General features: G+C 37.7%; 1 protein-coding gene across 1 annotated transcript in view; it reads right to left on the bottom strand.

Annotated features, from left to right (window-relative positions):
- LOC125252695 (synaptic vesicle glycoprotein 2C-like) overlaps positions 1-26,882 on the bottom strand; it is a 66,933-nt gene extending 40,051 nt beyond the window's left edge. The window contains exons 1-2 of the mRNA XM_048166211.1: positions 25,651-26,882; positions 16,956-17,734 (exon numbers count right to left, since the gene is read on the bottom strand). Of these exons, the coding sequence (XP_048022168.1) occupies positions 16,956-17,547 (592 nt within the window). The 5' untranslated portion in view covers positions 17,548-17,734; positions 25,651-26,882. The remainder of the gene's footprint in view (positions 1-16,955; positions 17,735-25,650) is intronic.
- Positions 26,883-27,148: the final 266 nt, after the last annotated feature.

Genomic DNA, 27,148 nt, shown 5'->3' with positions numbered 1-27,148 from the left:
AAACTGAGCTAAATGCTAAAGAATAAAAAATGTTTTAAGACTAGATTTAAAAGCAGACAGAGTTGGGGTCAGCCTCACAGACAGTGGTAAAGAACTCCAGAGTTTAGGGGCAGCGAATGCAAACACACGATCTCCTCTGTGCTTCAATATTACTCTAGGGATGGCCAAAAGCACGTGGTCAGCAGACCTCAGAGATCTCGATGTGACGTGAAGTTGTATAAGGTCAGAAAGGTAAGTTGGAGCTAGACCATTTAAGGATTTATAAGCAAACACTAAAACCTTCAAATTAATCCTAAAACGCACCGGAAGCCAATGCAGGGAAGCCAATATGGAGGAAATGTGTTCCACTTATGCGTTCCTGTTAAAAGCCGAGTGAGAGAGAGGCCTACATAGATGACACCAACATAGGCCCTGTTTCCACCTGGTATTAAGATGCGTTTTGGTCGATCGGATCAAGTGGACGACGCTAAATACAGGTGTAAACGGGTGTAAAACATTTTGAGTTTGTCCACTTTCGACAACTTCCAGAGGGAGTCGAAAACACAATAGACCGGATTGCTTTCGTAATGGAAATGCATATGTGTTCGAACAGCCTCAAATGAGCGCCTACTGACCTAACGCATAAACATAATGGGAAGCGCGCTACAACTTTGTCGGCTGAAGACCCATGTTTGTTTTAACTCTCTGGAGTCTGAGGCTGATTTGGGGCCTGAAGAAGTTTTGACATGCCCTGACATTTGTGCTTTTTTCAGTTGTTCATAAACATATTAATGGAAAAAGTGTCATTACACTGTATTCAGCACAAACTAGGCTACAATAATATGTGAGCAACATGTATGTACATGTTTGTGTTTTTGAAGGAATAACGTTTATGCGTGGTTATTGAAAAAAACTTATGTCACTGAAATAAGGCCAAAAAAATATATTAAACATGTTCACAAGACTTCTGGGTATTGGAGGTTGTAGACTAGAGTTTTTGCTTCGAAATGATGTAAAAATTATCCTGCCTACTCGTTCATATAAAACAATAAAGAGATTTAAATTTTGTAAGACAAAATCTTTTTGTTAAGAAACACAGTATGCGTGGAGGCGTGAATCATCATGAATAATCCTGTAATTCAAACTTGAGAAGACAAAAGAATCGCATAATGAGCTCTAATGACCTGCATATTAATGAAGCCTTTCAGTCAGGTAGGCTGTGAAAAACCCCTCTGTGATCATGTCTCAAGCTCATCATGGTGTATATCAAACATACAGAAAAAACAGCAATACTGGAAAAACGTACCAAGCACAATGTTATCTCACCATTTCTAATACACACTCACCGCGTTTGGTGTGGTTTTGCGGCTGTCAGAGCAGAAACAAAAGCTGCTGCTCTCCGTGTGTTTTCCATCATCATGGGTGTGTTCATATGTAAATTGTGAGAGCTTATTTTGTCCATCAGATCGAAAGATCTGAAAAAACCCATACATTTACCCGCCCATAGAGCCTCCCCTCGAAGAAATCAGGACAGCAGTGGTTGAATGTTGACAAAAGCGATGGATTAAAATACCAGGTGTAAACGGGTATGTGTCTCCCTCGTCCACTTGTGATCCGATCAACCAAAACACATCTTAATACCAGCTAGAAACAGGCCAAATGACAAAAAAGGCTTAACTTTAGATAAAAGCCTTAACTGATAAAAACTTGATTTTACTACAGAATGTATCTGTTTATCAAGTTTAAAATCTATTTTCATAATTACACCCAGATTTTTAACAGTGGGTTTAGCATAGTGAAGTAAAGGGCCCAGATCAATGTTGGAGGCCTTATAATTACTGTTCTAAGCAAATATCATGATTTCAGTCAAAAAATTCAAAACTTAGGGTCATCCAATCTTTAATATCCTTGAGGAAGTCAAAGGTTTAAAGGACTGGCATCGTTCAGTTTCAAAGGCAGATAAATTTGTGTGTCATCTGCATCACAATTTACTAAGAATGGACCCTAATAGAAGCATTTGCAATGAGAACAACATTGGGCCAAGAATAGAGCCTCGAGGTACGCCACATGGAAGAGGTGCTGACGAGGAAACAAAGTCACCAAGGAGGACAGAAAAAGTCCTGTCAGATAGATAGTATTTAAACCACTCCAAAGCAGTGCCTTTAATACCATCAACAAGTTCCAACTGAGAACCTCATTGCTGTCTAGGAGAAACAGTTTTAACAGTATTAAATAGATCTCATTTGAGAATTTCCCTGTGGTCATATGGTGATTGTAATATTGGCACCTATTGTTTACTGATCTGTATTGATTCTAATGGAAAGCTGTGCAGGTCAATAACTATAACATAAATAACACACACAGCTGTTATTAGTTTCATTGATCTGTTTCCATCATCCCAAACCACAGTCAAATTTAAAGGGATAGCTCACAGAAAAAAGTGAACACACAGACATACACTAAGATATTCTGTCATTATCTAAATATCTGTGACGTTTTATCTTGTGTATCTTGTGTATTGTTCAAATTTACTACCCTTTCATTATGTAAATACACTTACTTTGTTTTTGTTTACTCCATGTAGTTCTGAGAGCTGAGGTGCATATTTTGATTTTCTCAGAAGCATCAAGGTAAGTGCGCAAAGGTCTTACTCTCCCTCACACACACACACACACACACACACACACACACACACACACACACTATAATATGCTGTTATACTCCATATAACTCCATATAAAAGCCAGTAACTAAGCTTTTTTTTGCACAGGCCTATCTAAAGGGTTAATGGTGCCACCTGGTGATCAATTGTAAAAATGACAAATTTTACCTCTTCCCAACAGGGAAAACCACCATCAATCAAGAATGCATGATTTTATGGTGTCATGGCTTTGCAATCAAAAAATGTCATTATAATGGAAGTCAATGGGGCAAAAAGAGCCACGAACAGTAAATGAGGGAGAAAAAATTAAAATCTGATGCTGCACAAAAACTAACAATGCATCAAAACCAATGTTGTTACTAATCTTTCACATGTCCAAGACTGTGATAAAAGGTAAAAAAAAATCCAGTCCACAATCACTTTTTATATTGAAAATAAGTCATTTTGTGTGTTTTTTTCCCCCAAATCAGTGACATCATTTATAAACTTGGCAATACAAAAATAAAAATCCTGTATTTTTTTAAAACATTTAGTAGTTTTGATCAGGACTGAGGTTGATTAACAGATTTATGCAAAAAAAAAATGAAAAAAATATTTATCTGATACATTTTTACAGCAGTTTAATTTAGTGGATGTTTTCATCCACGAACATAACGTAAGGGTAGTAAATTTGCCCACAGTGTATTTTTGAGGTTTTGAAAATTTTCAAAGCATTTTCTCAAAATATGTATCAAAATAATATTTGTCACCAAAAATCATTCCATTTGTTGAAACACAGAGAAAGTTGTGGCCAAATTAAGACTCAAAAACACCCCATAGTGGATGAAAACATCCCCAACAACACATAAGGGATATTCTTTTGTTTCAGAGAAGAAAGAAATTCATACTGGTTTTGATTGACATGAGCGTATATGATGACAGAATATTCGTTTTTAGAGGAGGAAAAGTAAAAGTTGCTATCTTGTGCAATGCATATATGACATCCTAATTTAATATGTAGCTAACTAACATACCTGAGCAGAATAAATAAGAACAAAGATGACCAACACTGGCTTTCATTCACTCAAGATGTGCGAAGCTTCAACAGAAAGGATAACAGCTGTATATCACTCATTGTTCCAGCTGTGAGTTCAGAAGGATGGGTTGATCATCACTCATTCCATCCAGTAAACACACACACACGCACACACACACACACACACACACACACACACACACACACACACACACACACACACACAAATATATAACAGAATAAATCCAGTCCTGTCCACTCATTCAGAATAAGGTAATAAAAATGCTAATTTATGTTGTAGAATGTAAAGTAAACCCATTTGATGTGCACGAGCTCGACCAATAAAAGCACAGAGGCGCATCTCTTTCTATCTTTCGGTGCTATTTGGTGTTCTTCATCCCTGGCGTTCTCTCTGAGAGTATGAGGAGGAGTGTGTGTTATCTTGCTGTGCAGACGTGACGGGCCGCCCTGGTCATCCATTACGGTCTGACAGCACTGAATACTGCGGCTCGCTCACGGTTTGTAGACCTATATGCTACAATCAGCAAAAGAGCTGCTTTCACAGACCCACATTTACAGTATTACAGTCAGTGATTTTTCCATAAAGTACTTAGTATTTTTTACTTACAGTATAAGTATATATATAAATATACTTCTACAGGAAAAACTATAAAACAGCTTTCAGCTGGGGCTTTAGGTCTCCTACAACAGTTTTACATGCATCCAAGGTCAGAAAACACTTTATTTCCTCATAATACACATTGCAGCATCAGCTCTTTTCTCTCAGTGTCTGAAACGGTTCGATAAAGGATCCGGTCTCTCAAAACCCCGCCTTTCTGAGAGCCTGCTCTGCTCTGATTGGTCAGATGGCCCAGTCTGTTGTGATTGGTCGACCGCTTGCAGCTTACGTTGTTAACCAAACAGCCATTTCCGTAAATGGATTTCTTCCTCAGCACTTGATACACAGTGAAACGAACAGTAATGATGGCGTCGGTTTTACCGTATCAATTCCAGTTCGAAAACTATGTCGGTTTGAGCAGGAAGTGAGACTAGAATTACTGCCGACTCATTTCAGGCAGTTCAGAATCGATTCTTTCTTTTGGGAGACAATAACTCCATTTTTCTGCACTTTGATCTTTCACAAACATTCACAAACAGCTGTATTACACACTACATGAAAGGTATACCCCAAAAAAGCATAATAGGGGCACTTTAAATGTGCACATAAAACGTTTCTAAATGGTGCACTTATATCAAATTTTACAAAATTTCATGCCATTGAAATGGATTTTACCTCCACATTTTCTCTTGGTTGTACTTTGCTACACAATTCTAAACTTTTCTCTCATGTGGGATTTATTTTAATGAGCTGCATCTACATATCAAAGCTCTTGTTATTAATTTCCCAGCATTCAGTAAGACAAAATGAGCTTCTTTCTGAGTGAAATGTCCTTTTCTCTCGCTCTCTCTCACTGACTGATTTGAGTTCAGCAGCGCTGAGACAATCGCCCGTAATTCCCCTGATCCTGTCACTGACAATCCCACCGGAAACCCGCGCGAGCAACAACCGGAGCGAAACGCACGACTCTGAACATGGGATTATGAAAAACAGGGACTGGAGAACTTTTTTCAAGAATTGCACTGAGGAACATTTTACAAACTTCTTAAAAGAAAAATTCTTGAAGGGGACCTATAATGCCCCTTTCACAAGATGTAATATAAGTCTCTGGTGTCCAGAATGTGTCTGTGAAGTTTCAGCTCAAAATCCCCCACAGATCATTTATTATAGCTTGTCAAATTTGCTCCTATTTGGGTGTGAGCAAAAACACACCGTTTTTGTGTGTGTCCCTTTAAATGCAAATGAGCTGCTGCTCCCGGCCCCCTTTCCAGAAGAGGGCGGAGCTTTAACAGCTCAACAACAACAAAGCTGGAGAATCTCACGCAGCCAAAATGAGGATTGTCAGTAACGGTGTTCAGCCTTACATTGTTCAAACCGGAGTCGACACTGATGGAGAGACTCAGGAAGAAGTTACAACTTTTAGAATGAAACTGGACGTTTCTGAATGGTTAGTGGATAAATTTATGTAGTTGCTGTGGAGTTGATTCAACTCATCCACTAGCATGTGTCGTCATGTTGATCTTTTGTGTTGAATTGACCCTCGTTTGTGAAGCAGTCCGGCGTAAAATGACGGCATGACAACAACACTCTACTACAACAACTCTTCCTCTTCTCTAAAGCAGCCCAACATGGCCCCGCCCCCTTTGTTGAGTGTTCTCGGGGGCGGGGTTTATGTAAATTTTAGGGTTAGTGATGTCACCAACCCGGGAAGAAGCTCGTTGTAGCTTCTGTTGTACCAGCTGTTTGTTGTAGTCCTTAAAAAGCGATTTCTGTACAAGAAAATATCTTGAACTTTGAGCATCGTAACTTTGCAGATGTTGTTTATGCTCAAACAGCAACATTACACACTAACTAAAGTTTAAAAAGTGATTTCATAATCAAAGACCCCTTTAATTCTTTTTTTTTTTTTTGTGAATCTGGCCCTTGATTTGCTCCACCAATCAGAGTGCAGGACAGGTCAAGAGTGGGCGGGCTCGACGTCCTGTATGTTTGAATTACAGAAGCTCTAGACTAATCTAGCATGATTACACAACTGACACACACACACACACACTCATGCTGAGACACAAATCACACACACAGATATTTATTTTTCAGTTCTGATCTTTAGGACTGACAGTCCACAGTTGTTTTTTGAGCGATGACATCTGATCTGTTTGTTCAGGCAGTGTTGTCAGTATCTGCTGCATCTACGTCTGCTGCTCTTGTTATGACGTGAGCATCAACACGATGCAGGACACTGTAGAAATACAAGATGAAAAACTGGATATTTCACCTCTACTGATGCATAGCATGACATCACACTGCACACATGAGGAGAATGTCTCTTGTAGGCCTATTGTGAAAATGAATAAAATAATGTGTTTCATTTTGTATTTGACATACATAGGCAAAATAATGTTGTAAATTGACACACAACATTATAACAGTTAGCCTTTAGGTACAGCATTAGCCTCCTCATATAACATTTCACAGGTCTTCAACAGTAAAAACAATAATGGATCTGCTCTCACATGACTTCGATCTTCTCTCAACCTGTTTAAAAGAGTTTATAATAGAAAAAGTCAAAATTCATGTAGTCTATTCGCTGTCATCGTCCTCCTGCCACATACTGTCTTTGGTCGTGGTCATGGTTCACTAGTTTGCATTAAGAAAAACAAGTGCGCTGCATGGTTAATGTACGCTCGAGTACTCAATGGCTTCTGACAGCACCGACTAGTGGTGGAAGTAGTCGACTGCCCAACTAGACTATGCAAGCCCTGATACAGTATGTACCAAAAATAACTGGTCCTGACTACACATTAATACACACTATTATTCAAAAGTTTGGGTCTGTAAGATTTTTACATTTTTTTGAAAGAAGAATTTATTTGATCAAAAATACAGTAAAAACTGTGAAAATGTGAAATATTATTGCAGTTTAAAATAACTGTTTCTATGTAAATATACAGTAAAGTGTAATGTATTCCTGTGATCAAAGCTGAATTTTCAGCATCATTACTCCAGTCTTCAGTGTCACATGATCCTTCAGAAATCATTCTGATATGATTTGCTGCTCAAGAAACATTTATGATTATTATCAATGTTGAAAACTGCTTAATATTTTTATGGAAACCGTGATACATTTTTTTTCAGGATTCATTGATCAATTTAATCCTTGCTGAATAAAAGTGTTATAATATATATTATAATGCATATATAGGGGTCAATGATGTGACGGGTCTTTTTTTTTTTTTCGTCCAAATGCCTAAATAATAATAAAAAACAAAGATATGACATCTAAAGTATGTAAGGTAGTACAACTAGATCTCTTTTATTGAATCCAAAGGTTTTAATTATATTTTGCTTCATATAAAGGTATTTTAAAGATTTTTACGTCCAAAGGCCAATGCAGCCATTTAATTTGTGATTAAAATATCTTAAAATGAAATAAATGTATATATTTTTTATTCTGGCATGATTTTATAACATCATATATCAACAGTGTGCAAAATGGTATTAAAATTATGTGTAGAAGTCGTTGTTTTGTTATGAGAAAGAATGTCCGGAAAAATGAATTTCATTGATGTCATTCGGAGTAACCAATATAAAGGGACCATTCTGGATCAAGTCATGCAGTCAATATCATGTGACAGGATGTGACATCATTCAGATACCTGCAAAGGACCACATGGTCATGAAGCAAAGTAACTAATGCTCTTTTAACTATTTGATAAATTCATGTTTTCTCTTGTTCATACGCATGTCCCGAAACATCAGGTCACTCGGTGCAACCGCTATAAAACATGGAAAATGTTGTAATATTTTAAAAACTTGTACTAAATATAAAATGTTTGATTGTCCTTTTGCTAGATAGCTAGATATCAGCCTGTTAGCATTGTTTAAAAATATCGTCATTCAGTAAAACCGAAATTTTTGGTGACAAATTTTGTCCAAAAAGCAGTGTTAATTGATTATAAAAACCACATAATATAATTGTTAACACTTAATAAAACTTCAAAATTAATTATATCTCAATTATGTTTTTTTTAGACTTTTAAAAACCTTATTTGTCAATGACCCATGTATATATATATTTAAATTCAGTCACACACACATTTCAGCTTGAGCTGTACAACATCTGTTGTTGCTGATACTGCAGTATGAAAGGATGGAGAGAGAGAGAGAGAGAGCAGTAAAGCGTGAAATCAGAAAGTGTCGGGCATATTACAGACGCCTCTCAGGGGTCTTTTCAGAACAGCGTCTCACCTCTCAGAGTTCATTCTGCTCATCTCTCCATCACTCCATCCTCTCTATCTCTCTAACACTGGCAATGTGATCACCGAGCTAATGGCCCCACTAAATTACCCACAGCACATTTTCTTTCTTTCTTTCTTTCTTTCTTTCTTTCTTTCTTTCTTTCTTTCTTTCTTTCTCATGCTTATTTCACTTCACATATTAATTTAAAAATCCACATCACATTTGTTGTAACCCAGCATATAAAAATATGTTCTAAAATCATTTTGTTAATGTTACCATTAAGTTATGAAAATGTTATTTTTGATTTTTTTTTTTTTTTAAACTTCCAGTTTTTTAAATGTTTTAAAAACATTTTTTCTTGATTATACAAACGTTAAGTGAACATTCCATTTTATAATTTTTCAAACATTATGGAAATGTTACTTTTGAATGTTCTCTGAATGTTCTGAAACAAGTAGTAACATTAAAAAGACGTTAAAAGAACCTTCAACTAAACATTCCATGAACAATGTATAAATAACATTGTAACAATAAAGTGATTTACTTTGTATTTTTCTAACATTCTGAGAACATTATTAAAGAACAGATAACTTTGAACAAACATTCTATTAATGTTACTGGACATTTTTTTGATCATAACTTTGAGAAAACCTTGCCAGAACCTGTAATGTATATATATTCCACATTCTATTTTTAGAAACCTGTGTTAAACGTCAGCGTGATCTCTTCACCAGCTCAGGACGGTGCATACGTGTGTCTATTCACAGTCAAGTTATGCAACACGTACTCTCTGTCGCGTCTGTGATTGACAGCTCTCTTTATCTGGAACTACGGAATATCTCCATCTGCTCCGCCTGCCGTCTAATTTATCGATCAGAGTTATTGATCCCTAGCGCACACTCCGTGCAACTGTGTGTGTTTTATAAATGCGGATAAGTCGCGGATGCATGTGTGTGTGTGTGTGTGAGAGTGAGTGTGTTCTCCCAGCGTCATTAGAGGAAAGAGCCGTCCTGTACGACGGGCACAAAGAGGACAGGAGGAGGAAAAGAACAAGTGATTACAGAGAGGGAGGGTAACTAAACGAGCTTTACTGCAGGGGAAGAAGAAGAGGAGAATGGGAGAAGAAAGATAAGAGATAATGGAAGCTCTGCGGCAGACGGACAAATGAAAAGCGTCTCAGTGTGGGTCTGAGAGTGTCTCTCCTGTGCCTCGCTGTTCATTACCTGCACCAAACCTACAGTGAGCGTCTGCTGCCGACACTCACAGAATACTAACTCCAGCCCAGCCTCAACACACACTGCTTTCTGCAGTCACATTCAACTTTTTTAAAAGCTTTTTAGTGTTTGGCAACTCAAATGTTTCTTCACAAATGATAAATGCTATGCTGCTTTAGAATTTGGTATGAAATATATGATTATATAATCCTCTTCAGATTTGATTTGAATTATTCAGCATTTGTATAGTTGCCATAGAAAAGATATTAAATAGTATATAATAACTATTAAATAGCCATACCAAAATTGGATAAAATAAACCTACAAGCAGGCCTATATTTATAGTCAACATTACTATTGATTTCTCTCTAATTTTTCATTTATTTATTTATTTATTTATTTTTACCATGATTCTGCTTCTCTAAAATGTAGTATGGCTCACCATATCAATGAAGGATATGAACAATGCTCTTTTAGAATCAGTTTTTATGTCAGGGGTCCGATTATGATGCCGTCTAGATAGGCAGCTCAGTGTGGTTTGGAACAGAGCCTGTGTGTGTGAATGGACAGACCACACATGTATTCAGAAGAGGAGAGTTAGTCAAGACTAAGTGCAGAGTATTGATCAGAGAGAGTGAAGCAGAGGGAGAAGAAACTGATTTATCTACATAGATACACCATATCTCTAAATTTGCATGAATACAACAAACAAAAACAGCACTAATCTGAAATATTACATCATTAGTGTGATAAAATACAGAATTGAGCTCCGCACTGTGCTTAACAACACCAAGAACCATAAAATAACTGTTACACCATGTCCTACACAGACATGATGCAACAAGTTTCATTTCTCTCTCTTCACTGAAAGACAAAAGACAAGATGCAACACAATAACAGCCAAATGGTACATATTTAATACGATGCAATTATGCATGTATTTCAGACACAATGGGCACAATTAATTAATAATTAATAATAGTTGCATTTCTACTAAAATTATCACAATAAACAATTCTTCTGCCAAGTAATATAGTGCATTAGTGACCTCTTATATAAGGTTCATTAAAAACTTACATATTAAACCATAATTAAAGGAGTGGTTGATTATGATTTCATTTTTTTAACTTTAGTTAGTGTGTAATGTTGCTGTTTGAGCATAAACAACATCTGCAAAGTTACGACGCTCAAAGTTCAATGCAAATGGAGATATTTTCTGTTACAGAAATCGCTTTTTAAGGACTACAACAAACGGCTGGTAGAGACTACAACAAGCTTCTTCCTGGGTTGGTGACATCACAAACCCTAAAATTTACATAAACCCTGCCCCCGAGAACATGCAACAAAGGGGGCGGGGCCATGTTGAGCTGCTTTAGAGAAGAGGAAGAGTTGTTGTAGTAGAGTGTTGTTGTCATGCCGGACTGCTTCACAAACAAGGGTCAATTCAACACAAAAGTTTAACATGACGGCACATGCTAGTGGATGAGTTGAATCAACATAAATTTATCCACTATCCATTCAGAAACGTCCAGTTTCACTCTAAAAGTTGTAACTTCTTCCTGAGTCTCTCCATCAGTGTCGACTCCGGTTTGAACAATGTAAGGCTGAACACCGTTACTGACAATCCTCATTTTGTCTGCATGAGATTCTCCAGCTTTGTTGTTGTTGAGCTGTTAAAGCTCCGCCCTCTTCTGCAAAGGGGGCCGGGAGCAGCAGCTCATTTGCATTTAAAGGGACACACACAAACGGTGTGTTTTTGCTCACACCCAAATAGGGGCAAATTTGACAAGCTATAATAAATGATCTGTGGGGGATTCTGAGCTGAAACTTCACAGACACATTCTGGAGACACCAGAGACTTATATTACATCTTGTGAAAGGGGCATTATAGGTCCCCTTTAAAATAAACACTAAACATGACAATGTTCTTTCACAACAACTAAAGAACATCTGGAGAATATCAGTTCTTTAATTTGATTCATTTCCATTAAATTGTATATACTAGGGATGCACCGATCCGATATTCAGATCGGTATCGGCGCCGATACTGCCATTTTTGCCGGATCGGGTATCGGCCGGGCGGGACCGATCCAAAATCCGATATTGTGCGTGTACTATTCTGTTGTTGTTAAGCTCTACAAAAGGCACAAACACATTAAAAAGCACCATAAAGTTTCTGTGCACTATATTCCAAGTGTTCTGAAGCCATTCCATAGTTTAATTTGAGGTACAGATGAATATTTTAGTTGTTAAATTAAAGTTCACGTAAAGGCCTCCCTCCGCTGCGGCTGTCAGTCACTCTCCATTCAGCATTCAGACTGCGTGTCGCGTTCAGTTACGACAGTCAACACAATGAAACTCTCTCCAAGATGAATCAATGTTTCTATTATTATACTTAATCAAGATACCGGTAATACAATACGCATCAATATTTCTTCACTTTGTGCTTTGAACTTTTCACTGCGGAGCGCTGCCGCTGCGCGCTGATTCCATGGTGCTTCAAGCACATCATTCTGCACACGGGATACGCATAAAAGCGCTTTGTGCCGCTCATGGGAGCCGTTCATATTATAATATTTTTGCGCAATGAAAGATTGTTTAATAGCATTTTTTTTTGTTCTGTCCTATCTATCATATGTTGCTGCATCATTTTAATTTTTATATTTTAATTATAAGACATTTAATAGCTTCTGATTTCGTCCACATTTTCATATGTATTCACAAACGTATAAGATAAACAAATAGACATAGGCTATGCAATTATTTATATTATGAAAAGAAAGTATTATGAAAAGTTAAAGTCTGCGTCACTTTTCAGTTTTCATCTTACATCTCATCTCAACACTTTTTGAGGATCGTGAGTGAACGTGATCATCTCTTCTTCTTTCCTACTTTACTAGGAAATAAACATGAATGAAAATCAAAAAATATGTTGAAAGTTGCAGTATCTTACCGAAATCTGTATCACGTCAGTTCAATCAGTGTTGTAAACAATGTCACGTAGGAAAAGCCATTCATTGACCATAAACTTAGTCAGCAAGAACAAAAATAAAAACTATTTAAAACAAAACGGATTAGAAACTTTATGTAAGCATAAGTATTATAATATAATATATAATAAAATGGAAAAACTGGGTGTGTGTAATCAAAGGCATCGTTTTCATTTTATTCTGGAGTCTGAACTCGCGCTCTGCTGCCACACTGGAGCACACTCACCACCTACTGGACAGGGGTGGGAATTACAGTTAAGTTACATCAGCCTCAGTAATCTGTCAAAATGACGGACAGGCTGCAGATTTTTTCCGTCACTGCTAAAAAAAATTCCATCAATGACGGAAAATTCTCGGTTAACCTGACCTTTGAGATTATATATTATATACACGCCACACTACCGCCGGTGACACTCCACGACCGCGGTGGCGCGGTTGTCATGCCGACCGTCACAGCCCTAAGTGAGGCATACAGTTTATTAGGTAATTTAGCGCTTTTCTTATTACTTGAAGATCGGATCGGATCGGTATCGGCCGATACTGAATCCCAGGTATCGGGATCGGTATCGGAAGTGAAAAAGGCGGATCGGTGCATCCCTAGTATATACGTGATCTGCATATTATAGATAAATACTTACATAAGGGGAAGAGTGAAGGAAACACACACACACACACACACACACACACACACACACACACACACACACACACACACACACACACACGCACACACACACACACACAAACACACACACACACCAGCTCCTCTTAAATAAGCTCAAATCTACCCACACATGTGCTGTACTACCTGCTGCCAAAACAATAAACTCATCCAGACCCACAGAGAGATTACTGAATAATACAAAAACAGTCTCTACCCACACACACACACACACACACACACACACACACACATCCAACAACCATCAAACAAGCACGACACAGTACGGTATCGCTGGCAGACGCCACCCAACCACCCACATTACACACCAAATACAAGCCCTCACACACACACACACACACACACACACACACACACACACACACACACACACAGAGTCATTACAAGGAAAAAAACCTCGCTCACATCAAAGTGTGGAAAAAGCAGCTTGTCGTCTTTACAGCATGTGACTACAGACAGAAACGTGCTTGTACAAAGACAAAGATGAATAATAGAGACTCTGCTCCAGAATCTAGTGAGCTTCCTACGCAGACACCAGAGGTGCTCTCAACACAAAGACCACTGCAGAAGGTCCAACACACCTTCACTTGATTATGTTCTATGTATAGAGTATACCAGAATGCACTGCAACAAGCTTGGTAAAAAAGTTTATACTTAAAATATAGAGTAGTGTTCGAAAATTTTCAACATTACTCCAGTCTTCAGTGTCACATGATCCTTCAGAAATCATTCTAATATGCTGATTTGATACTCAAGAAACATTTCTGATTATTATCAATGTTGAACACAGTTGCGCTACTTCATATTTTTGTGGAAACTGAAACATTTTTCTCAGCATTCTTTGATTTGATGAACAGAAAGTTTAAAAGAACAGCATTTATTTGAAATAGTAATCTTTTAACATCATAAATATTATCACTGTGACTTTTGATAAATTTAATGCCTCCTTACTGAATAAAAGTATTAATTTCTTTTAAAAAAGACACCAAATGATTTAAACAGTAAAGGCAGGGTAGGTGATTTGCTTCAGAAGCATTTTTTTGTTATGCTGGTTGAAAGTCTCTTCACATCCCGATAGGAATGTTCATCCAATCATACTCTGCGGTCCGAGGGATAAGATAGGATGTCCTACCTGTCTGTCAACATATGTTTTTACATTTCCTCATGCACCCTGTTCATGCAGACATCATACGTCATCAGTATGGAGTCAAATTAATGCCTTAAAGTTTTGCACAAAAATAAAGTTTTGCAAAACACAAAAAAGAATTGAGCAATAAAAAAATGTTTTGCAAACAAAAATAAAGAATTGCAAAGGAAAAATAAAGTATTGAGCGGAAAAAAATAAGTTTTGCAAACAAAAATAATAAATTGCAAAATAAAATAACGTAGTGCAAAAATAAAAATATAATCAATTACAAAAATCAATGACAGCTGTAATCCTATTTTATCTTTGCCACATATTTTTCATGCTCAAACCTACTAAATCATTTGCAACACTTATTTTATTCTGCGTTTCAGTCAAGCGTGCGCTCACGATACCGGTTTTCTTTTGCGCTGCACTGTTCTGTGCGGATCTCTTTATGGCACTGGTTTGACGTGGGGGTGGAGTCAAGAAACGGGGGCACGCCCCCCGCGAAATGCATTGGAGGGGAACGTAATCGGCGACAGGTGAAATAATTCTTTGACGTGGTTAAAAATAATGAATGGTTTGTTTTTGTTGGTTTGTTTAGCATATGTTGTCGCCGATTACGACCCCCTCCAATGCATTTCTTATAGTAATATGACCCGTTGCGCTCTGTCTCACTGCCTGTATCCACTTTTGTGTCCTTAAACATTCGTTTTTTGGGGTCGACAGCTTATAAAAACTTATTTCTGGGTTTTTTAGCTTGTTAGCTGTACACCTTGTCACACAGCAGCTTTTAGGCATTGTTCTGTTTTTTGTAATGAGTCAGAAAAGACAAGAAGGCAGCCTGGAGACGGTTGGATTGTTTTCCCCCCGGTGGGCGTGGTTTTCAGATTATAATAAATGCGCTCTGTCTCTGATCTGTTCTGTTCCGATCTGCGTCTCCTGCCGATGACGTTTTCAAGGGGGGCGTGCCCCCGTTTCTTGACTCCACCCCCACGTCAAACCAGTGCCATAAAGAGATCCGCACAGAACAGTGCAGCGCAAAAGAAAACCGGTATCGTGAGCGCACGCTTGACTGAAACGCAGAATAAAATGAGCGTTGCAAATGATTTAGTAGGTTTGAGCATGAAAAATATGTGGCAAAGATAAAATAGGATTACAGCTGTCATTGATTTTTGTAATTGATTATATTTTTATTTTTGCACTACGTTATTTTATTTTGCAATTTATTATTTTTGTTTGCAAAACTTATTTTTTTTCTGCTCAATACTTTATTTTTCCTTTGCAATTCTTTATTTTTGTTTGCAAAACATTTTTTTATTGCTCAATTCTTTTTTGTGTTTTGCAAAACTTTATTTTTGTGCAAAACTTTAAGGCATTAATTTGACTCCATACATCAGAGCATTTCATGCCGAGTTTATGTAGACAGACGTCAGTCGCAGAGCACCACAAACAAAACAGCAGCCACCTTTTACAGTTCCTACCGAATCAAAACAACAAACTTATACTGCGTTCATGCCATAACTACCAAAATTAAGAGATGGCAACCTGTGATGTTATACTCGGAGAGGTTCGTGACTTGAATTTTTTGTGTTTCAAACACTATCAATGCCAAAATGAATCTGCAGCAGTCAGGTGGTACAGGTCAGAGCTCTTGAAGTTGCTTCCTTCATTTTTATTGTAATGTTTTGTGCTTTGAGACATGAGGAAGTTTAACGCCATCTCTCGTGACGCTTTTGTTTGTTCCTTACTGTATGAGTTCAGTGTTTTGGAGGAGGTGTGGTTTGGAGACGCTCTGAAGGGAGGGTGGGATTTCATACTTTTCAAAGCTAGCACGCTATTGCTAGCCTCCCTGAAAATGACCTACCCAACCTTTAAAGTGAATTGAATGGATAGTTCACGCAAAATGAAAATTATCCCATGATTTACTCACCCTTAAGCCAGGTGTATATGAAAACTTCAGATGCAAAAGCCTCTAAGTGCCATCTAAAATTTTCTTCTAAAATAAGCATTTTTATCAAGCTCGTATGTTTAGGTTCAGTTATTCCACTTTAATGGCAATTAATAGGTCCTTTTCATTGCCATTAAAGTGAAATAAGTGTACATAAACATACGAGCTTGGATGTTGGAGTATCGTAAGCTTAGATTTTTAAATATAACTCCGATAGTGTTTGACTGAAAGAAGATACACCTAGGATGGCTTGAGGGTGAGTAAATCATGGGATACTTTTCATTTATGGGTGAGCTAACTCTTTAAATCCTGTATCAATAATATCAATCAATAGTATCATGAAGTGGGGCGTGTTTTCTCCTGCTTGATGCTTTGGCTTCTTTTGAAACCATTTTTTGCCAATCAAAGATCCAAACTAGAGTATTTTCAGACTGTAAAACATGAAGTTATTTTCTTGTGTGATTATTTGATCACTCACCCAGCCATCCGGCTCCTGAGTTGGGCACACACATGTCTGTTTCAGCACTGGGCAGAACAAACCCCACGACGAACACTTCAACCCCGTCGGACATGAGCGCCAGGCCCAACACGAAGAACAGCTGCCACTGGAAGCGTCCGTGTCCGCACTCCTGGATGATGAGCTCGTACTGCTGCGCCAGCTCTTCCTCGTCCGCCTCTCTCTCTTTCTCCAGCTCTCGTTTGTCCTTCATTCCATCTGCTAATGGCTGGCCAATGGCCACCTGGCCACGCCCATCATTAGCCCCGCCTCCCGCCGGCACGCCCTGATACTCGCCCTCGTATATTTCGTCCTCGTCGTCGTGTCCTTCGGTGGCGTCGCTGGAGCCCTCGTCGTCCTCTCGCTGCACCTGACCGTCCTGATAGTAGTAACAGTCTTCGTCGCCGCCCTCGTCTTCGTCGTTTTCAAATCGGCTGTAGGTGCGGCCAGCGTACTCGTCTGAGGCGCGGTCAACCACTTTGCCGACCTTCTTGACAGCGTGCCGTTTCGCCTCTTTGGCGATGTCACGAGCGCCTTTGACCAGAGACGTCCTGTCTCGGTACGGGTCCTCCATCTTCACCGAGTGCAGAGTTTAGCTGTTGATGGTTGCAGATGTTCCTCCACTGCACCAGCCAGGAATCAAACGTGAGTTTCAGAGTTCAACTTTACTGCAGGCTGGTTTGGAGACAGACAGCAGTGGACAGGAGGGTGTGACGTATGCAAAGCAGAAGGCGGATCCTTCTGACTGACAGCTTCATTCACTATGGGAGAAAGAAACACAGTCATATTTTCATTCTCTACACCAACTTATAGGACTAATTCACCAAAATATAAGCAAAAAAAAAAAAAAAAAAAAAAAAAAAAAAAAAAAAAATATATATATATATATATATATATATATATATATATATATATATTATAAACAAATAAAATAACAAATAAAATAAACACACATATACAATTATTTTTTTAATTTATACATTCAATAAATATTAATACATTACCAAACAATTAACATTTATTAAATAATAATAAAATATTTGTATTATTATTAATATAATAAAATATTTTTATATAAGACATAACCAAAAACTAATATATATATATATATATATATATATATATAAAATTGTACTATTTAAATGTATACATTTTAAATTTTTAAATGAATGTTAAGATATAACCAAAAGCAAAATTGAAAAATAAATAAATAAATAATTTATAGGGTATAAACATATACAAAATTATTTTTAATTATTTATACAAATACTAAATAAAACTCAAGATATAAATATATATATAAAATTGTACTATTTAAATCTATAAATAATAAATAAATATTAATATATAACCAAAAGCAAAATTGAAAAAGTTTTAAATAATAATAACATTTTATAAAGTATAATCATAAACTAAATTATTTTAAATAATTTATATAAATACTATAAGATATAAGCTGTATAATATAAATTAAATTAAATTAAATTAAATAAGTTGGGTATTTTTGGTTTTCACAGAATATCTGTAATTGAAGAAGTGAAAGTGCTGTAAATCTCAGGTGTTCCTGCTCATGTGCCCTGCAGAAAGGCAGGAGAAGCCATAAATCAGGTTGGCACAGCGGGCAGAGGACACTGTGCCCAGTTTAACTCATCATCTCCACTGCTCTGCTTCACACTATTAACCTCCACAGGGAGTCATGTGGACATTAATGGAACAGAGCTAAGGAAAAATGAAGAAAGGAACTCCACATGCAGACATTACAGAAGTGTGTGCGGGAAAAACTTCACACATGTGCTTCTCAGGATCTCTGACATCCTGAAACATTCGTTCTTAAACTCAGAAACGCAGAAGAGCCCTGCTGCATTGCAGCACAATTTCTCTCTAAGACTCTCTCCGGCAGAAACATACATACTCATCTCATTTTTATCTCCTCACATCTGAAAAATAAACACAAACACTCCCTTTCTGTCCCCCATAAACTCAGTGAATCTCTCAGTCAGTTCAGAGATAACATCTCAGAGAAAGGGCCGGAACGAGGGGGAATATTCCACCTGCGATTAAATATTCTATTCTATTCTATTCTATTCTATTCTATTCTATTCTATTCTATTCTAGGTATAAAGAGGATAATGAGAATTAAGATTACAGTAAAGGTTCCAAATAGAACCAGAACATTCTAAATAATAGAAAAATCTTTTGAAGTTCCAAAAAAGATTTTTTCCCCCTTTAGTTCTGGTATTTTAAATCCAAAACACAAAACATTAAGAATCATATAGATATTAAACAATATTCAGCCAAAAAAGGTTCTTGATGAGAAAAAGCTGAACACACAAACCACAAAAGAACCTTTATTTTGCAGAATGTTTTGTGAATCTCAATTCGAGCTGACATTTGATAACTGCGGCTGAATTTCAGTCTGGCCAATATGCTGATCGTTATTACAATATGATTAATATTCATTAACTCTGGCATTTGAAACCTAAATCTAAGAGCCTTGAGCCACAGAGACACGTCTGAGAAGAAATGGAGACTGAAGACACACAATTATATTTAAAAAGAAAAAAGAATATGTCAAAATGTCACGTTTAATTCAATGTGTTGCCATTTCTTTGTAATTATTTGCTAAATTTAATAACAATTTCAATACACCAATTTTTTTTTCTCTGCATTAATAAAAGTATGCACACAAAAATACTCTAAAATGTGCAGGATGCCTGATTAGAGATTCATCAACGATTGATTCTTTTGAGTCGGTTCTTTTCAGTGAACTGGTTCACGAACTCTAAACGAGTCAGTGTGATCCTGAGCATAATAATCAGCAGTCATTTATTAAATCACAACGTTTGGGAACACATGAAGACATAAAACAACAACTGAATCAAAAGATCCGATTCGCAGGCTGATTCTCCTGTTCCAGTGGTGTCGTGTGTTCGGCCTCTTTTCTGAAAAATCAGCGAAACCTTCATCCGTCCAGATTCAGCCAAAACAAAACGAATGAATCTCGAACAGTTGTGCTTTCACGGGCCGCTGATACTGTCAGAGACGCCCTCATTAATCACGGAGGAGGAGCACATGCACGCTTTCTCTCTCTCAGTGTGCACTAACTTCACATTTAATACTGTAAGAAGACGTGACAGTGTTTCATTCGAATGATTCATCCATGATCCATCTAAAAACTCTGACTTCGAAAACTCCACACGGCACGTCCAGAGCGCTGCGGCAACTTTGTGCCTCAATACAGACCTTAAAAAAAAAAAAAAAAAAACCCACATCATGACATCATTTCCTCTTAGACCAAATAAAGGCTGTTCCCAACGTAACTATGACATCATTAGAGGGGTGATGTAATCAATGCGACACCCGTTTTTCTGCATTAACCCCCAGCGTGAGCGCGGGAGGGGGAGGAAAGGGAACAAACTCACGGGACGCTGCGGCATCGGCGGTAAGCGACTTAGTTTGACCCCTCCATAGACGCCTAATTGTGCTCAGAAGAACGGTGATGTGCACTAAACAACCGAGCCCTCGGTCCTGAAGTGCCTCACGCCGGAAACTCTACACTGAGACATTTGTCAGATAACAAGATTCAATATCATAAGTCATTTTGGTTCTCAAGTAAATGCATCTTGATTTAAAAAGGTTTAGATATTTGTACTGGAATAGAAGAGTGTGTTTGAGTGAATAATTATAAAGTTACACAAGCAAGGTCGTGCCGTATTCTAGTGTCCCCGATTCCACACACTTCACCTTGCGGAAAACAGATCTGTGGTTAACCAGAATCAGTGGTTTAGTAAAAAGCAGAAGACTACACACATGCGCACACACACACACACACACACACACACACACACACACATGTATCCTGCAGTAATGTAATGATGGATAGCTGAAGGCTTCACTGGTCACTGGGACTCACCAGCAGCTGTGGGGGTTTTATAGTGGACGCCTGCACAGATTGGATGAAGGTAGTGGAGTGTGTGTGTGTGTGTGTGTGTCTCTAATGTAGACAGATTCTTACAATTTGATCTACATTCACTACAGTAAAAACTGTACATACTGAGCATAATCTATACAAGAGGATTTTATCATTTACTGAAATAAATAGGTAGATTTGGTAAGTGACAGAATCCAGTAGAATTGATTTTGGTGTAATTGCATACTGTAAAGAGTTGGTGCAGTAGTTAAATTATAGAATATATATATATATATATATATATATATATATATATATATATATATAAAAGAGGACAATAAAAATTAAGATTACAGTAAAGGTTCCAAATAGAACCAGAACATTCTAAATTATTGAAAAATCTTTTGAAGTTCCACAAATGTACTTTAGTTCTGATATTTTAAAGTTAATCCAAAACACTGATCTAAAGAACATCAAGAATCATATAGCAACTCAAGAACAATATACAGACAGAATTCAATCTATTCAAGAGGATTTTTATCATTTACTAAGACAAAAAAGTTGATTTGGTAAGTGACAGAATCCTGTAGAACTGGTTTTTGGTGAAATTGCACACTGCAAAGAGTTCAAATGTGCAGCTGGCCTTTAAAATCTTATAAAATATAAAAACTAAACGAAAATAGTAGCTAAATAATATATTTATCCTGAAAAAAAACCCACATATTTATCACAGTTTTAGCACATTTATTAGGCTACCTGCAATATTTGACCACTGTACATGCAGTTTGTGAAATCTCAAATTAAGTGTGATTATGTGTAATATTTTTACATTTATCCATTCATACACCACAGGACACTATTGGAGTGAAATTTGAAAAACTAAAAAATTCATTAAAAAACTGTGAAATTGTTACATTTCAACCTCAAATCTCCATAATGAAAAAACTCATTTGCATGTTATAAAAAATAATTTGCAATAACTGGAATGTAAATTGTACAGTGGCGTACAGTGTACTGTGTGTAAAGTGAATGTCTGTGCTTTTACTGAGAGTGGCTTTGAAGGAACAGACTACAGGGTCAAAGGTCACAAGTTCTGTGTGCTGGGGGACACTTTGTCTGATCCACTTCACTGATCAGCTGACACACACATATAGAGTGTGTGTGAAAAAAAAACTGGAAAAGTTAGCTATCTATCTATCTATTATATATATATGTGAGATATAAATTGTCTCTTGTTTAATTTCCTAAGGCACACCAGCTGCACCTAAATAGTACTTTATTTTATTTTTTTTTTAAATAAAAAGTATTTATATTTGATAGAAAATGTATATGTGGTTCACCTGAATAAAGGCGAATCATCAAAAGAGTCTCCTAATCAAAATGGCAAATGTCAAAGGACCAGTTCCCTGACACACACAAACACACACACACACGCACAGGATAATGCAGATGTGCTCAACACTGTGAGATTTCGACTAAAACGGTGCAGTGAGGGTATCAGATGGTAAAACTATGGTATTTTGAGGAATACTGTGGTACTGAACAATTTTGTTGCTTTTACAGTACATGATATTTCAAAAGAATACCTTGGTACCCCCATAATAGACAATGCTAGTAACATACATGTCCAAAAAGCCATAGTAATACCGTGGAGCTACTCATTAGTGTAGCACTTTACCGTAGTAAAGATACATTTTCAGTTACAGGACAGCACTATAGTTGTGTATTCACCACATCACTCTTTTCTCTGAGGCAGGTTGTTTCACGCTCCGCAGCGTTCACCCTTTTACTACCACTTGGCGAAAAGTCATCGGTCTGCGCGTGAATCGCCAGCACAACCGGGAAAAGGCATCAATCACGGTCCGGCTCTGACGCAAGCTGCGCCCCGTAATGAGATTTCGCCTGTCTTGACATTGTGCATGGGAATCAATCCCCCTCCCTCTCCATTTTATCTTTCCGTCACACACGCACACACACACATCTGCTCCAAGCGCCTCGATGACTCACATTTTCAGGTGGATTTCTTTCTGCTTGTGACAGTCACACAAATTTTGCTCTGTCAGGGAACAAGTTACTAAAGTGACTCTCTCTCTCTCTTTCTATAATCCAGGACACCACCAGGATCCCCTTAGGATCTTAAAACACACACACATACACACATCCAGTATTGGTTGATCGACAGTACGTGGGATTTTCAATGACTAATATTTAAAGGAATAGTTCACCCATTATTCACTCTCACTTAACACAAAAGTCAAGAATCTTTATCATACAAAACTGTTCACAGTACTTGCATCTGTCAAGCCCAAAAAAGCTCAAACTTATCATAAATGTGGTTCATACCACTTTATTCCATACCTTATTAAGTCATATAATGCTTTGCATGAGGAATAGAACAAAATCAAAGTCATTATTCACTGACAAACTTGAACTCAGATCAAATAAAGAACTGTTAGATGTGTCAGTTTGGTCACATGACATGTGATGACCAATCATGTTATTTGATTTTGCTGACGTCACTCGTGCCATATTTAATTTGAGGCAAAGACTATAGACAAGACTATACACTAACAAGAAGCGACAGTCAATAGAACGTTCCATTGCAACACCGGCGCCCAGCAGCAGCCCGTGCGTTTCCGCCATTTTGGGGTGAAAGCGAGTCGGCAGTCCACTAGTTTCTATGGCAATATCAGCTGCTTTGTTAAAAACAATGTACATTAAAGCTGAAATCCAACCTGAATGATGACAACACAGAATAAAATACTATCGCTAGTGATCATCAAATCCTTTTAACAGTTTATTTTACACATTTTATGTTTAAGTCTTCCACTTTTTTCACAAAACCTTTGCTCTCTAGAAATCCAGACAGTTTGGGTTAAAATTCTTTAAAAGGCGTGCGATTTAAAGGGGCCGCAGCCTGAATCGGTGCATAGTTAATGATGCCCCCAAAATAGGCAGTTAAAAAAATTTATTTAAAAAAATCTATGGGGTATTTTGAGCTGAAACTTCACAGACACATTCAGGGGACACCTTAGACTTATATTACATCTTGTAAAAACTGGTTCTAGGGCACCTTTAACCATAAATGCTCATCTTGAACTTCTTCTTTTTCTTCTCTATTAGAATTCCGGCAGTGTAGACACTGCTAAGTGTATTACTGCCCTCCATAGGTTAAAGTTTGAACTAATTGTTATATACTTGCACTAGCAAATTGAATATGACAATTTAGTTCAAACTTTGACCTGTTGAGGGCAGTAATACACTTAGCAGTGTCTACAATATTGGAATTCAAGATGAGCATTTATGGTTAAATCATATAAAATTTTTTTTTTTTGAAAATGAGTGATCGTTTCTCTAGATAAGACCCTTGTTTCACATCTGGGATCATGTAGAACGCTTTGAAGCTGCGCTGAAACTGTACTTTTGACCTTCAACCGTTTGGGCTCCAGTGAAGTCCACTATATGGAGAAAAATCCTGGAATGTTTTCATCAAAAACCTTCATTTCTTTTCGACTGAAGAAAGAAAGACATGAACATCTTGGATAACATGGGGGTGAGTAAATTATCAGGAAATTTTTATTTGAAAGTGAACTAATCATTTAACTGCAACGCGCAATATGGCGGGAAAAAGTCCCGCCTCCTAAGTAAAAGAGCCAATCGCTGATTGATAAAGTCATTGCGTCACTGCAGCTGCCGTTAGAAGCTCCAGTTCCCATAGAAACATAACACTCGTGATTAGGCTTGTCTAGACTAAAAAAAAAGCAACAATTATGTGACCGTTCATGTCAGATTTTGTTGCTGATTTGAAATATATTATTTAATTGTGAGGTCGCCAAGCAGTTTTTGAGATTTCAGGATTCCCCCATTCAAATAGACAGGACTTCGTCTTGGATGCCCGAAATAGCTGCCTGGAGGCGTTGCAAATATGGCCGCCGAGTGAATAGACTTTCCTCGAAAGGTACTTTATTTGAGGTCCTCACACAAAGTTAGTGCATGAGTCATATGAATGACTTTTGAAGTACTTTTGTTGTGTTTTTGGAGCTTTAAAGACACGGTTACTACTCTTGTTAGCCTATTATATGGGAAAATCTGCATGGACAAAATTCTCGATTTGTGTTCCATAGAAAAAAAAAACAGGCTTTACAATCTTGAATATTTGGTCAGATCCCTGCAAGACCTCAACTTACCAAACAACTGTAATGAATGAGAAGTTATCCCTCTCATATACAAAATGTATTAATAATAGCTCACAATTAATACCTTCATCAAGTCCATAGTGCAATAGTGCATAGATCAAGTTCTATATATACTAGCACGGTCATATTTAATCTGTAAACAACTAACAAACACAAAAATGTGTGTTAATTGTTACCCATTGAGAGACAACTTCATTCCCTTTGCTGTTCAAGAGCAAAACCAATATTTAAACCTGACTAAACTGAAACCATTTCATGTAAAAAAGGTGAATTAATCATTGCTCTTTTTAATAAAAACACAATTTCATGGAAAAAAAGTGGATCGTCAGCAACATAAAACAAGATATCTAACTAAAAGCGTTCACGCGGAGCGTTTTCTGCTTTAATTACCTACATAAGAGTCAGAATGACGCGTTTGTAATATGGGGTGTCTAGTTAAAAACAGTTCAACTTCGCTCCGTTTTCGTGCTGAACGCAACAACGCGTTCGTGTGAACGTTCCCTGTGCGCAGCTAAAGTTTATTTTGACTCGTGCGTAAACCTACAAAAAAAACAAACTCAGAATCACTTACCGACTGTACGTGAGTCCAGACTTCACGGGCGCGCGGAATTCTGAGCGCGGGAACGCGGATTTTCCTTTAGCGTTTTTTCTCTCTCCTCACAATGCAGCAGCAGCAGCCGCGTCTCTCTGCAGCACTTGAAGAAAAGCTGAGAAGAAGTGATGGAGAGGGAGGAGGAGCGAGAGAAAGAGAGATGAAATCAATAGTTGTATCGCGGGCAGCCCCGCTCAGTGTGACGCGACGCGGGGCGGGGTGGAGGAATGAGCGCGTTAGGATCATAGTGAGTATATACTATGACTGTATATGCGTGGATATGAACACCCCCACCCACCCGTGACGCATTGCTATTTCTCCGCGAGTCACGATTCTCTGGAGGCTCTGGGGCTTTTTCCTGCTTTGTTGGAGTGACTCGTGTTTTAGTGTTTTTAACTTTCTGCTCTCTCTCCCCCTCCCGATACTCACGCCTCAGCGGAACAATCACCAAAAAAAAAAAAAAAACTGCGGCACTCGGGTTCTGATTGCGACTCATCGTGATTGAACTCCCGCCAGGAAGGAGATGGAATCTTGATAGACTCAAGCGAACACGGGACGTTCGGAATGGAACTCTCCATGGTGCTGAAGAAAACACACAGAACAGACACATACAGAACAAACCCCACAGGTCAGATCCATAGAAAACAAACACTACAGAACCACACAGATCAGATATAAAACAGACCTTACAGAACAAATCCACTCTGACCCAAACAGAACAAACCCTGCAGAACCACATAGAGCAGAATTGCATAGAATAGACCTACTTAGAACTACACAGAACCACATAAATCAGATGGATAAAAACAGACCCTATAGAGGGTATGCATTGATGTCACTTTCCCGCCGGAACGCGCTCCCTCAGCCTGACCGAGTGGCAAAAGAGCTGCTGTATGACTGGATTTAATACGGGAAACTGCAAAAACACGAGTAAAACAAATGATTACACTAAAGGTTGGGCTCGAAAGTGTTCCTTATAGCATGTCAAAGAAACCTAATCCATGGATAATGAGATGCAGATAGGAATTGTGTTTCCTGACATTTATATGTGCCTGATTTCGACGCCGGGGAAATACATTAAGCAAATCTGCCTGTGAACGCTTTATATAACTACAATATAGGTAGATCTAAATCGGAGTGATCATTTATATCAGTGTTATATATATCAACCAGCCCTAAAACTTGTATAGTTTTTGTCAGTGTTTCTTTAAAAACACCCAATAATGCACAATATAAGATGGTAAATATTTAATCGATGAGCTGTCAACACAATATATAACAATACAATATATAGGGTATGATTTTACCCCGAAATCCAACAATTTGACACAAAATGATAACTGCAAATCCACGTTTCTCTGCCTGGAGTCCAGTTGTTTCTGTGAATTGCAGTGATCCATTTGCTTCTTTTTCTGTAGCTTTCAGCAGTCTGTAAAATTATACCTCAGATTTCTTGTTAAATGTATTTGTACAGTCA

This window comes from Megalobrama amblycephala, linkage group LG18 (genome assembly GCF_018812025.1).
Source record: "Megalobrama amblycephala isolate DHTTF-2021 linkage group LG18, ASM1881202v1, whole genome shotgun sequence".
Classification (NCBI taxonomy): Eukaryota; Metazoa; Chordata; class Actinopteri; order Cypriniformes; family Xenocyprididae; genus Megalobrama; species Megalobrama amblycephala.
This window is presented reverse-complemented; position numbering and strand designations above follow the sequence as displayed.